Here is a 12,762-nt window from a genome sequence, read left to right as displayed (position 1 = left end):
AGTCTAATGACCTGCTATTACACTTTATCAAAATCAATTATCTGTCATATCTAACGAGAGCTAGTGAAATCTTTTAAATCAGATCATTTTGTTATTGTTGTAAAATCCTAATATGAAACAATCTGCTTTAATTTTTGCACATGATAACTGTTAATATATATAGCCATACTTGATATGTGAAATGATCTAAACACTGTGCATTTTGTTTAGATAACTTTTTTTTATATTACCAGGAAATGCGGTACATTTAGAGGAGGAGCTGCAGAAAACTGTGAAATATGCCAAAGATATGTGTTCATCATTAAACAAGTGCCTTACTCTGTACACACAGGAACAGGAGGTACACAGATTTATTTTATGCTCTTCAGTGAAGTACTGAAATTTATCAGTGAAATAAAATTGACATTTTTACTGTTTAAAACTGAAAATATCATTTTTATTTTTCACTAGTATGGAACTACACTTGAATGTGAAAGAATATGAATTATAAATAATAGAAAATTCCTTGCAAAATACACTTCAGTAAAGATATAGATGTATAGGAATACTAACAGGATCATAAATATATACATTCTATCATTATAAAATGTAAAATAAATCAGGAAATGCAACAGAACTATTTACAGTTTTTCTACAAAGATATCCTGAAGTCGCAACATTATGACGTCGTGATGCGATGCACGTGACATTGCAGGGACAAACTGGATATAATTTTATTAAAACCATTAAAAAAAAAAGATGCTTGTCTTTGCAGGTGCAATGCCTCAAAGAAAATGAGAGAAGTGTGATTATATAATACAATTATTTCTTTGTTTTTACAGGAGAGGGAGAAGGTATTACATGAAGAGAAAGAGAAAAATCGAGTGTTACAGGAAGCTTTGCATGCATTAGCGTTAGAACATCACGAGCTAGAACGTTCATATTCACATAACGTACGTGCCCGGAGTTTCTCAATAGATGACGATCAGTTCTTTGACTGTGATGATATGGATGACAATGTTGGTAGGTGATGTCACAACAGGGTGTTCACAAAGGAAAGATCACTCTTTCCAAAAAATTTTCCTTTTATTTTAGGTCTTTTTAATACAATGTAGGTAAAAATTTCCCATTTAACCCTATGACAGAAAATGACCAAAGATATTGAAAACAGTAAGAGTATAAGGTGTTATTTTGGACTGCAGTATAGATGTTTAGGTTGAAAAGTAAAAGAGTTTGATGCAATGAGAGTACATTTTTAGCTCTTCTGAACTTTGTTCAGAATGAGCTATTAGACAGTATTAGTATACTAGGTGGATGGTCCGTCGTCCTGCATCCTGTATCAACATTTTTACTTAAACATCTTTTCCTACAGGTCAGGATTACACTTGGTCAGTAGCATCCTGGCATGGAGTTCTATGAAGTTTGTTCAAATGGTTCACATTGGTCCCTTTTAGTGGCCGCTAGTGGCAAAATTAGAAATACCTTTAAAGAACTTCTACACATGAATTGCTTGAAGGATCTTCATCAGACTTGGTCTGTGGCATCATTGTAAGGTCCTCTCCCAAATTTGTTCAAATGGGGATACTTTGCTCCTTTAAGGAGTCGCTAGAGTCAAAATTTGAAATACCTTTAAACAACTTCTTCTCATGAACCGCTAGAAGGATCTTCATCAAACTTGGTCTGTAGCATTATTATAATGTCCTCTGGTAATTTTCAAATAGGGGCACTTGACCCCTTTTAGGGGCAGGTAGAACTAAAAATGAAAATGCCTTTAAAAGACGTCTACTCATGAACCACTTATTGGATCTTCATCAAACTTGGTCTGTAGCATCATTATAAGGTCCTCTGCCAAATGTTTACAAGGGGGGGGGGGGGCACTTGGTCCCTTTTAGGGGTTACTAGAACTAAAAATAGGAATGCCTTCAAAAGACTTCTTCTTATGAACTGCTTGATTGGTCTTCATCAAACTTGATTTTGTAGCATTATCATAAGGTCCTTCACAAAACTTTTTCAATTGGAGGTACTACAATTGGGGATGTTTGACTTAAACTTAGAAATACCTTTAAGGAGGTAGGTTACCTTCATATTTGTATGTGCGCATGTCCAACCGGAAGCTAACGTGACGATTTACGACGACGTTTACGACAAACTAAATGTGTTTGCATATTCATTCTTCTGAAAACAAATCATGAACCTGTCTTCGATCTGATGCTTTATGGTTTAATAATGCAGAAATAATGAATAAATTGCCGCAGAAACGCTTCAAAACAATGTTGCCTTAAAATGACGTCATTGACGTCATGACGTTACGTGTCAGTTACCGCGCAAAATTAATAGCTTTTACCTTGAAAGTACGTAATTCTGTGCATTTTCTTTATTTTAACTATTTTCAAATAACCATTATTTGCTGAAATATTTTTTATGAGTCTTTAGCTCTGAATAATAAGCAATATTTTGCTTCTTTTATGTAGTTATATTGAAATGTTATGCGGAATGTAAGAAAATGGATGATGAGAAGCAATGTTATTTGGAATATAGTTTGGTGAAAGGTTACTTGTTACGGCCATTTTCAAATAGAAAATCTAGCAGTTTGATTTGTAATACCTATTTTTCAGGTTCCGTTGATAATTTGTTACTTATGTACTAAAACTAAGATCTAAAATTGTTCAAATTTCAGTAGAAAATTGTGGTTTCTTGAATTGAATTGATGTTACCATGGAAACGAAGCCCGTTACCTATGTATCTAAATGTAAAATTTAAAAGCGTTGACACTGGTCTATTTAAGAAACACAGCTTCGGCTTTTTATTTTCCTTTCAACAATATCCATGAGAATAATAGCAGCATGCTGAACGATTTTACCATGAAAAAATCCAGACGAGGGGTACTGCTGTAAGTATTCTAAGTTGTGAAATTTGTTTGAATAAATGCAAATAACACGAAACTATAACTTACGTTAGAAATAATATGTTTTAAAGCTACATCAACTAGAAAGATAATCTTATTCAATACTTTTAATAAGAAATTACGACAAAAAGCAAGATATAAGCTATTTTAAACATCTCTGTTGCTATGGTTACTTTAAACTTTAAGAAAAATAGGGTACCATGTAAAGTGCTTGGTATTTTACTAATAATATTCCCCAAATATTCAATGTTGGTCATTAACAGAATGGCACTGAAGCCGTTGAAAACCCCTATTTTTATACATACTTGTTTAAAAATTAGAGAAAATGCGTTACCATGGAAACACGAGCCCCGCGACATATACATTTTAAGCTTATATTAGAAAGCTAACGTGCATATTAGTAAAATTATCAATTATGCAGACTTCTACGGATATCAATGAAATTAAAATACACTGAAAAGTGTTAAATATCCGTATTTTCCTTCTTCTTTCAATATGAAATACGTTTGGAGTGTCATGTTCTTCAAACCTGGATAAAAAATGAACTTGAAGGGACAGAGACAAACTAAACTGAGATTGTAGCAGTTAAAACTTCATATTACACGAAATACAAAAGAATGCTGCGGTTCAACTAATTTGAATTTACCCTTGTAACAAGGTAACCTACCTCCTTAAACAGCTTCTTCTAATGAATGGCAAGATGGATTTCATCAGACATGGTATGTAGCATCATTATAAGGTCCTCTCTTAGCCCCTTTTAGGGGTTTCTAGGGCTAAAAGTAAAAATACCTTTTATTGACTACTTTTCATGAACCACTCAGTGGATCTTCATCAAACCTAGACTGTAGCATCACTATAAGATCCGCTCATAAATTTGTTCAGTTTGGGGTGTTTGGCCCATTTAGAGTCAGATGGTTAAGGCCCTCTTCAGGTGAGCGACTTAGGCCCATTGGGCCTCTTGTTTGAAAATTTTGATATGAATGGAGCATACTCTCTTACAAGAAATTATGTACATACAAGGCCTAACTGATAAATAATTTTTGGTAAACAACAGAATATGACCAAAGATATTGCTATAAACTTACTGAAAACACTAAGAATATATGGATATAGTCTTATCATTACATTCAGTGAACTGCTGAAAATCTTGCCATGTTTTACCTTAATCAATGAAAAATAAGGCTATTTTAAATTATCTTAATATATGTTCCATAACTAAAATTATGCATCACTGAATTACTGAAGCTTGTCATGAAAGAGGAATTTAACCTAACCTGCTAAATTTCGAAAATGGACTGGTCCATCATTCAATTTGGACAGTACCACTTATTATTTAAAGGGGTGTTCACTGATTTTGATCTGCACCAGTTGCAAAGGCAGTATCACTTGCCGCCAGCAGGCTAAAGGTTAATGAAGTTGTTTTTACTTTTACTTTATTTTCAGATATACATCTTCCATTGTCACCTAGATCTAGTCCAAGGTCAGTGATGTCTGATAATCTGTCTTTCAAGTCTTTCCAGTTAGATAGTGGTGACCGTTCCTCACCGATGTCCGCCATCTTCAATTATCACGTACGGTTGGGTGGCAGGTAAATAGCACAGATATAGGTTTATGTTGCCATTGATTCAAAAACAAGTTTCACATAATTTATATTCTACACTGTATTAAAAGAAGCTGTCTGAAATTCCCAAAGCAATTCCATAAACTTCCACAAAATTTTCTTCTGATCTATACAGAAATTTATTTTCAGTGTTATTCCGCTGCAGATATTAATGCCATAGATAAAATAAGACAAACCAAAACAGAAATTAGAATTCTCATGTGGCATGAGACTTGTATCAGCCCAATTATTATTCAAGTAATCATCTATGGTCATAATTGAGCCGTGCCATGGGAAAACCAACCGCGCAGTCTGGTCAGGATCCATGCTGTTCGCTAACGGTTTCTCTAATTGCAGTAGGCTTTAAAAGCGAACAGCATGGATCCTGACCAGACTGCGCGGATGCGCAGGCTGGTCTGGATCCATGCTGGTCGCAAACCCACTATGTTGGTTTTCCCATGGCATGGCTCATATAGACATCTCCTGCAACATTACAATTCAAAACTATACGTTGTTCTGTATTACACCTGTGCAACCAGCTTCCAGACCATTTTGCCCAAGTGTACCCAGAAGGCATTCAATAAGGGGATGGTTTAGTATTAGATATCACCACACTAAAAAACATTATTGTTCATTCTTCACTACCTCTTCACGCAGCATGATTTTCTTTCACGGTCGCCAAATGTACAACAGTGCTTCAAGGTGGGTTTTGTCTATTGTTGGAAGAAGTAGATTTTTCCAAAGAAATTACTTTTCAAACTTGATAGCTGAAATGTAGATAAATTAAGAAAATTAATCAGATACCACAGAAATTACATTGCATCTGTACATTGCATTAATTTTGTGTTTGTTTGTCAGTCCGAGGAGCTTTATATATAGTAAGGACTTTGTATGTGTCAACTATGCCATTGTTCATTTTCAAAACTGAGCTCAGGATCGATTAATCAGATGTAGGTGTCCACTTTATAACCTTGGACCTGGATTTCCTGAATTCTGTCTATTGGTGGCTAGTATATTAGATTGTCTAATAGTACATCAAAGTGGCATTCTCACAAAGTTGAGACAGAAAAAGGATATCTTCATTTTTACAGAGTTTGATCTTAAATGTGTCTAAAATCAAGAAAAGATAAAATTTCCATGTAGACTCTTCATATAGTTTCTTTTTTGTTTAAAAGCTGTCAGATTACTCTTTTTCAGGCAATAATTCTGTAATATAAAGTGAAAAAATCTTAAATAATATCCAAGATATAACAATATTGGAGTAATGTGCTGATAAATGAACTTTTCAATAAAGTATGGAATGGCTTCATTTTTGCCCTGAAAAATGTGAAAGAAAAAGCACGAGAGAGCTTCATTGTAATGCAAGTATATATTTTCCAACATACCTTTCATAATGAAAATGATTTTCTTTTTATGCAGATGTGATACGAACTAATTATTTTGCTTTTAATAACATTGTTAAATGGCTTGAGCTCATTTTGATTAATGAGTAAAATTTATCATTTTAAAAAAACCTATAATTAAACTTAGAAAAAAAAAGATTAAATCTTTTGAAAGACAGATATAAATCTGGTATAAAATACGTGTGAAAGAAAACACATTAATGTCTGCAGAATATGCAGTATAGTGGATAGTTTTGCTGTCTTATGGTAGAAAAATAAGTTCCAACTTGAATTGACAATGTAAAATGAAACTTATTTTTGGTAAACTAGATCTCATATTGAGCTTGAATCTACTAATATATTTTTAGGTACAAAAGATATTTACTGCTATCATAAAACAGTGAAACTGTTCACTACTGGAGACCTCCATTGCAGAGTGGTTAAGGCCGCTGACTTCAAACCACTTGCCCCTCACCGATGTGGGTTCAAGCCTCACTCATGGCATTGAATTCCTCATGTGAGGAAGCCATCCAGCTGGCTTACGGAAGGTTGGTGGTTCTACGTAGGTGCCCGTCCATTTAAGAAATAATTTATAGCAAAAGAGTGCTATATCACTATTTATGCATGATGGGCGGTTATATGTCGGGCGTAATAATTGCACGAGGGCGCAGCCCGAGTGAAATTATTTGTACGACGTATAACCGCCCGAGTGTATAAATAGTGTTAAAACACTCCTTTGCAATAAATTATTTCGATTCTAATATGTCCTTAATCTAAAACAGTAGATAAAATATAGAAGCGCTCTTTCTTGGTCGCAACAAAAACTTTGACGTCACCACACATTAATGTGACGTCATTCTAGCATAAGAGTGTTTTAACAGAGACAAGCATATTAGATTAGAATATGAAATAATGCATGGAGGGGCAAAGAAATTCAATTGAAAACCCCTCGGTTATAGCGAACAGACATAAAGAATGAAAATTATTGAAAACTGGAAATAAACAGGAGAATCGCTGCTGACGTCAGAGTAACATCGGCACTTTCATGTACATGCATAAACACAATTGTTTCATTTCTGTGATCTTTAATTCATTAACTCAAGGATACAATAAAAAGAAAGCATTAACATTTACCAAGTATTGAGAGCTACATTTATGAGGTATTTCATGTTAACAATAGTAAACGAAAATCAGTCACGGTTCCAGTCACATTCACCCAACCTTGGATTTTAATATTAGTCATTATTAGTCTAGTTTCATCACTATGGAAATATCCTAAATAAATATGCTAATTACTCATGATTAACAATGGCAAACAGTCCAGTTTACCAAATTTCTATTTGTAAAAATATAGCAGGTGCTAAAATGGACAATAGCAAACTATAGGTGTAATTTACACTTTAATATATGGCGCCGTTGTCCAGTGTGTGCAAAATAAAAAATTTGAACATTTATTTTATATTAGTATTGATACCACTTCATATAACATGCAGTCGAGGAAGGTAGCGCTCTTTAAAAAAGAAGATAGAAATAACCGACAAAAATAATCATAATTACGATCATTCTTACAGACGTACATATTGGCTTAGTTAAGGTTTAACGCAGTGTTTCAACGCTGTTTCAGTCATACACATGCAGGCAGTCTACCTTACCATCTCTCCGGGAAAGGACCAGTACTAGATTCGCAACTTTCTCACATAAAGATTCATGGTCGGCCCAGAGTGTGAACACATAGCCCTTTTCAAACGTCAGTCAAATAGTGTTCGCTATACAAATTGTGTTCTTTATACATACTGAACTAGTTCGCTGTACGGATATAAGGAACCTCGGTTATAAGGAACAATTTTTAGAGGTCCCAAACTGTTCCTTATAAGCGAGGTTTACTGTATCTTCAAAAATAGGATTGACTTTCATTTTGGTTTTGGCTGGCTTCTGCCTCTGGATCTGAATAAATATGTTGCAGAGCCTGGTATAGCAACAGGCATCAAGAGAGACCTGGGATGACATAGTCCCAGTTGGAAATGGCTATTTTGAAGCCGTTAATTGTCTTTGCACAAACAACACTGTTGTCTAGATGATCCCAATCAATAACAGTTTTTGGAAAGAAAGACTGTTGGAAAAAATCAGTTTTACATTGCACTGGTTTAAAACATCTACTGTTATTAAGTGTTTGTCTGTCAGTTATATTATCGGTTTATCTGTGAACGTTTTTGGTATAATTCTGTTTTTCTCTCGGACAGGAGTTAAATAATAGTCATGACAAGATAAGGCTGGCATCAGCCTCTAGACCACCTTATAGAAGAACACCAATTGGTTCGCTTTTCATCTATCCTGGAGTGATGGGAGGTTTAGGTCTTCCAGCATCAGGCTGACACATCCTGCCTCATGACTGATGTAATCCCGGTATGAACCTGGCAGCCTGGCATTGTACCTTTTTAGCTCACCTGTCATGGAGTGACAAGGTGAGCTTTTGTGATCGCTTTTCGTCCGGCGTCTGTAAACTTTTACTTAAAACGACATCTTCTCATAAACCGCTAGGCCAATTTCATCCAAACTTCACTGGAATGATCCTTGGGTTGCCCCCTTTCAAAATTGTTCAAAGAACTTTAAAAATCTTCTTGTCCAAAACCACAGGGCCTAGGGCTTTGATATCTGGTTAGTAGCATCATCTAGTGGTCCTCTACCAAAATTTTTCAAATAATCCCCCTAGGATCAAATATGGCCCCGCCCCGGGGGTCACATGGTTTATATAGACTTATATAGGGAAAACTTCCAAAATCTTCTTGTACAAAACCACATGGCCTAGGGCTTTGATATTTGGTATGTAGCATTTAGTGGTCCTCTACCAAGATTGTTCAAATTATCCCCCTAGGGTCAAATATGGCCCCGCCCGAGGGTCACATGGTTTATATAGACTTATATAGAGAAAACTTTGAAAATCTTCTTGTACAAAACCACATGGCCTAGGGCTTTGATATTTGGTATGTAGCATCATCTAGTGGTCCTCTACCAAGATTGTTCAAATTATCCCCCTAGGATCAAACATGGCCCTGCCCCGGGGGTCCCAAGTTTTACATAGACTTATATAGGAAAAAAAGTTTAAAAACCTTCTTGTCTGAAACCACAACACTTAGACCTTTGATATTTGGTTTGTAGCATTGTCTTATGGTCCTCAACCAAAATTGTTCAAATTGTACCCCTTGGGTGAAAAGAGGCCCTGCCCTGGGGGTCCCAAGTTTTATATAGACTTATATAGGAAAAAGCTTTAAAAATCTTCTTGTCTGAAACCATTCGACCTAGGCTTTTGATATTTGGTATGATGCATTGTCTAGTAGTCCTCTACCAAAATTGTTCAACTTATGCCCCTGGGGTTAAAAGGGGCCCTCACTTAGTTATTATGTGAGTTATATAGGAAAAATACTTAAAAAAATCATCTGATCCTATTTCCAAGACTGTTTAATTATTATTACCTGATGACCCCAAGTAATATGATGTCACTTGACTGTGACCTCGACCTATCGACCTACTTTCTTGTTTTTTAAGATACAGTCTTGAAATTTTGATGACATACACAGTTTTGCACACAAATCGTAAAACTGAATTTCATTGACCGTGAATGTGACCTTCTGACTTTCTTAATATTTTATCATCAGTTTGACATTTGAAACATGTAGCTCATATTACTCAGGTGAGTGATCCAGGGTCATCATGACCCTCTTGTTCAGCTTGTCGGTGTCTTTTTGGAGATGGGGCTATATTCTTCAAGTGTGGATCTTACTAGTGCAATATAGGCTGATTTTCAGCAGGTTTTGGGACAGTGCTTGAAGTTTCTTTTCAGGAATCTGTAGGTAGAGTTTGACTTCTTGGCAAGCTTGTTGATATGAGTGCCCCATTTGAGGTCTTCTGAGATGGTGACTCCAAGGTAAGGGTTGTTGGGGACTTTCTGAAGGAACAGTTTATCAAGTTGATAGAAATGTGAAGACTTGGAGTTGATGCTCATGAAGTAGCACTTTTTGGCATTAAGCACATACCTCATGTTTTGGCCAACTCCTCAAGTTGTTGGAGTCCAGTTGGAGAGCTAGGTGGTCTTCTATGGTCCTTATGACTCTGTAATAACAGACAATCATCGGCAAAAAGGCAGACTGTGAACTTGACAGAGTCAGGTAGGTCATTTATGTAGCATAAGAAAAGAAGGGGGTCTAAAACTGTACCTTGGGGGATGCCTGAGTCTGCGGTCACTGCGTTTGATTCTTAGCCATGGACTATCACTCACATACATCAGTTTGTGAGGAAGTCATACAGCCAGGAGTTGATATTGCCACTGACAGCGTACAATCTCATCTTATAATGCATGACCTTGCAGCTTTCATATTATAACACTGTCCTGTAATATTCATTTAACATCAGTACAAATCAATGAATGGAAAGACTCCAGGAAAGTAAGCAAGATGGTTTATTTGGGATCCAGACATCTGCCCCCCAGGACATTTGCCCCCCAATAAAAATGTGGATTGCTGGATATTTGCCCCCCAGTTGAAATGGTAGATAGGACATTTGCCCCCCAGTACTTATTTCTGAAACGGACATTTGCCCTCCCCCCCCGCAATATTTTTGTCCTCCCCTAGTGATTGTTTTGGAACTTAGTAGAAGATAATTATCATATTGCAGAAGATAACAGTGTCTATGTTTCTTACATCTTTCTGGTAGATAATTGCCAAAATAACAAGTTAGAATGTAAAAAACATTGCACAAATTAAAAAATTATAACATTTTTAGTTCATAGATCACTTATTTACCTGCTAATGGATTACATTTTGCCTCCATTTCAGCAAACATATTTCATAAGGATGACAATGAATAATCTATAAACTACATTTAAAATGTTGCAGTGTAATTTTAATACACATTTTACATTATTGGTCCCTGTGATAACGTGGGTACTTTGATGGTTGGGTTATTCTCACAATATATATTTTCTTACGGTGCACGAGATTACTCCATATCTCGGACAAGAAATCGATGAAGGAAAAAAATAGAGTAACCTTTTCAGCTGTTTTGTGACGTAGAGAGCAAAGAAATACATCAGAGTTGTCAATATTTCTTTAAAACGTCTAGGCACTGAAGTTATTAGGAGATAAAATGAAGGAATAACTTCTTAGAACAATGGACTTTTATTTCAAATCGGATACATGCGGACAGTATGGTCTGGGTTGATGTGTTCACTGTGACATTCATGTGTCAATTTAGCTACTGAGCTAAGCCAAAAATTTTCTCTGGATGTCAAACTTCCATTGGGATCCTTGACATATTAAAGTTCAATTTAAAATACCTGTAAACATGGCAGATTCGAAGGAAGGTAGAGAGGAAAGTAAAAGTATGGAGTCAAGGTAAACAAAACAACTAGTATTGAAGGTGTTTTCAACTTCACAAGATCAAAACATTTCAACCAAATGATGTGGTCCATGTGATACATTATGCCTGTTTCTCGTCGATTCGAGCCCTTGTGTTTTAGTAAAATTCATGCTCAAGTAACATGTTCTTCCATCAGAAACTTGTGTTATTTACATTTTAAAATGCCTTGTAAAATATTATTCATAACTTTATCATGACATCACAGAACATTAGGGGTTCTAGCTGACCAATCAGAGAGCTGCATTTTAGAGTACCTGCCAGTTTCCACTTGGGTATAACGAGGTATTTTTACAATGAACATATAGTGACTTTAGAAATAAATATCACACAATTTAGGAAATCAAATCAAGATTTTTCACTGCACATGCTCCAAATGATGCTACAAACAACAAAACATTGAAGTTTCATTGAAATATTATTTCGATTTGATACCTTTATTTTAGTTAAAACTTCGAGATTTTATACAGGGAGTCTATGATAAAGTCCGAGTAAAATGTAATCAATACCCAAGTGAAATAAGTATCATTCCACAATGTTTTGGACATGTTAAAGTTATGAATAGTCATGAAACCATTGGAAAATAGAGTAAATACCTCTTTTAATATTTTACATCAAAAATTATTTATTTCAAAAGGAAATTACACAGTGGGCAATATTGTGACCCAAAATTTCAAATTAAAAGCATCCTGAGCATATTTTGACTGTTGTAACAAGTGAACAAGAAGTCAATCTTTATAGAAATTTGCTTTATGGAAATAGACTGTGCAAACATTAACACTTATTGACCTACCAAACAAAAGGCATGAATCGATGAGAAAGTTTTAAAATGATGTGGAGCTTGACCTTCTTCAGTCTCTTGCAAAAAAGTTCATATAAAAGATGATAACATTGTAATTCTTATTGTCTATTGTTAAATGCAAATATTTTTGTACCAAAAAACAAAAAATATTTTAATTGAAGAGGTTTACAAAAATATACACAACCCTAAAAGATTTAAGAGGATCGAATCAAGGAGAAAGCAGCATATAAGGCAGCACCAGGCTTAAAAATAACAGTTATAAATTCTGGTGTTTTAATTTTATTTATGGAATTGCTACATTATTTTGTATAATCTCTTTGTTAAGGGGCTGTTTAGATTCGGGGTTGGATTTTGGATTCTTGCAGCTGTCTGAAATGTAAAGAAAGTGGCTATTCTTATGGTCCCGTAGGAATAGCCTCGCAGGCTATTCTGAAAAGCCCGCAGATGTCTATTCCTACGGCAGTTTTGTATTACAATACATTGTACTGAAGTCATTCAAGTTATATATTTTCAAACAATTTCAGAAATGACATCACATTTGGTCATTGTTTTACAAATAAAATGTCAGGTCTGATTGTCATATTACAATGTTATATTCGGTTATTAATGAAACCCGCCCAGGATAGGCCCAAACAATGGAAATAGCCGATTCCGATTGTACGGAAACCACCAAAAACTTATGGAT

General features: G+C 35.2%; 1 protein-coding gene across 4 annotated transcripts in view; it reads left to right on the top strand.

The window, feature by feature from the left end:
• Positions 1 to 12,762, top strand: part of LOC123539572 (oxysterol-binding protein-related protein 1-like) — a 111,030-nt gene that overhangs the window by 27,736 nt on the left and 70,532 nt on the right. For all 4 annotated transcript variants that reach the window (XM_053527231.1, XM_053527229.1, XM_053527228.1 and 1 more), the window contains 3 exons: positions 234 to 340; positions 822 to 1,002; positions 4,328 to 4,472. In XM_053527231.1, coding sequence (XP_053383206.1) covers positions 234 to 340; positions 822 to 1,002; positions 4,328 to 4,472 — 433 coding nt within the window. The remainder of the gene's footprint in view (positions 1 to 233; positions 341 to 821; positions 1,003 to 4,327; positions 4,473 to 12,762) is intronic.

Source organism: Mercenaria mercenaria, chromosome 16, assembly GCF_021730395.1.
Source record: "Mercenaria mercenaria strain notata chromosome 16, MADL_Memer_1, whole genome shotgun sequence".
NCBI lineage: Eukaryota > Metazoa > Mollusca > Bivalvia > Venerida > Veneridae > Mercenaria > Mercenaria mercenaria.
The sequence above is the reverse complement of the archived record's forward strand: the minus strand, read 5'-3'. Positions and strand labels throughout refer to the sequence as shown.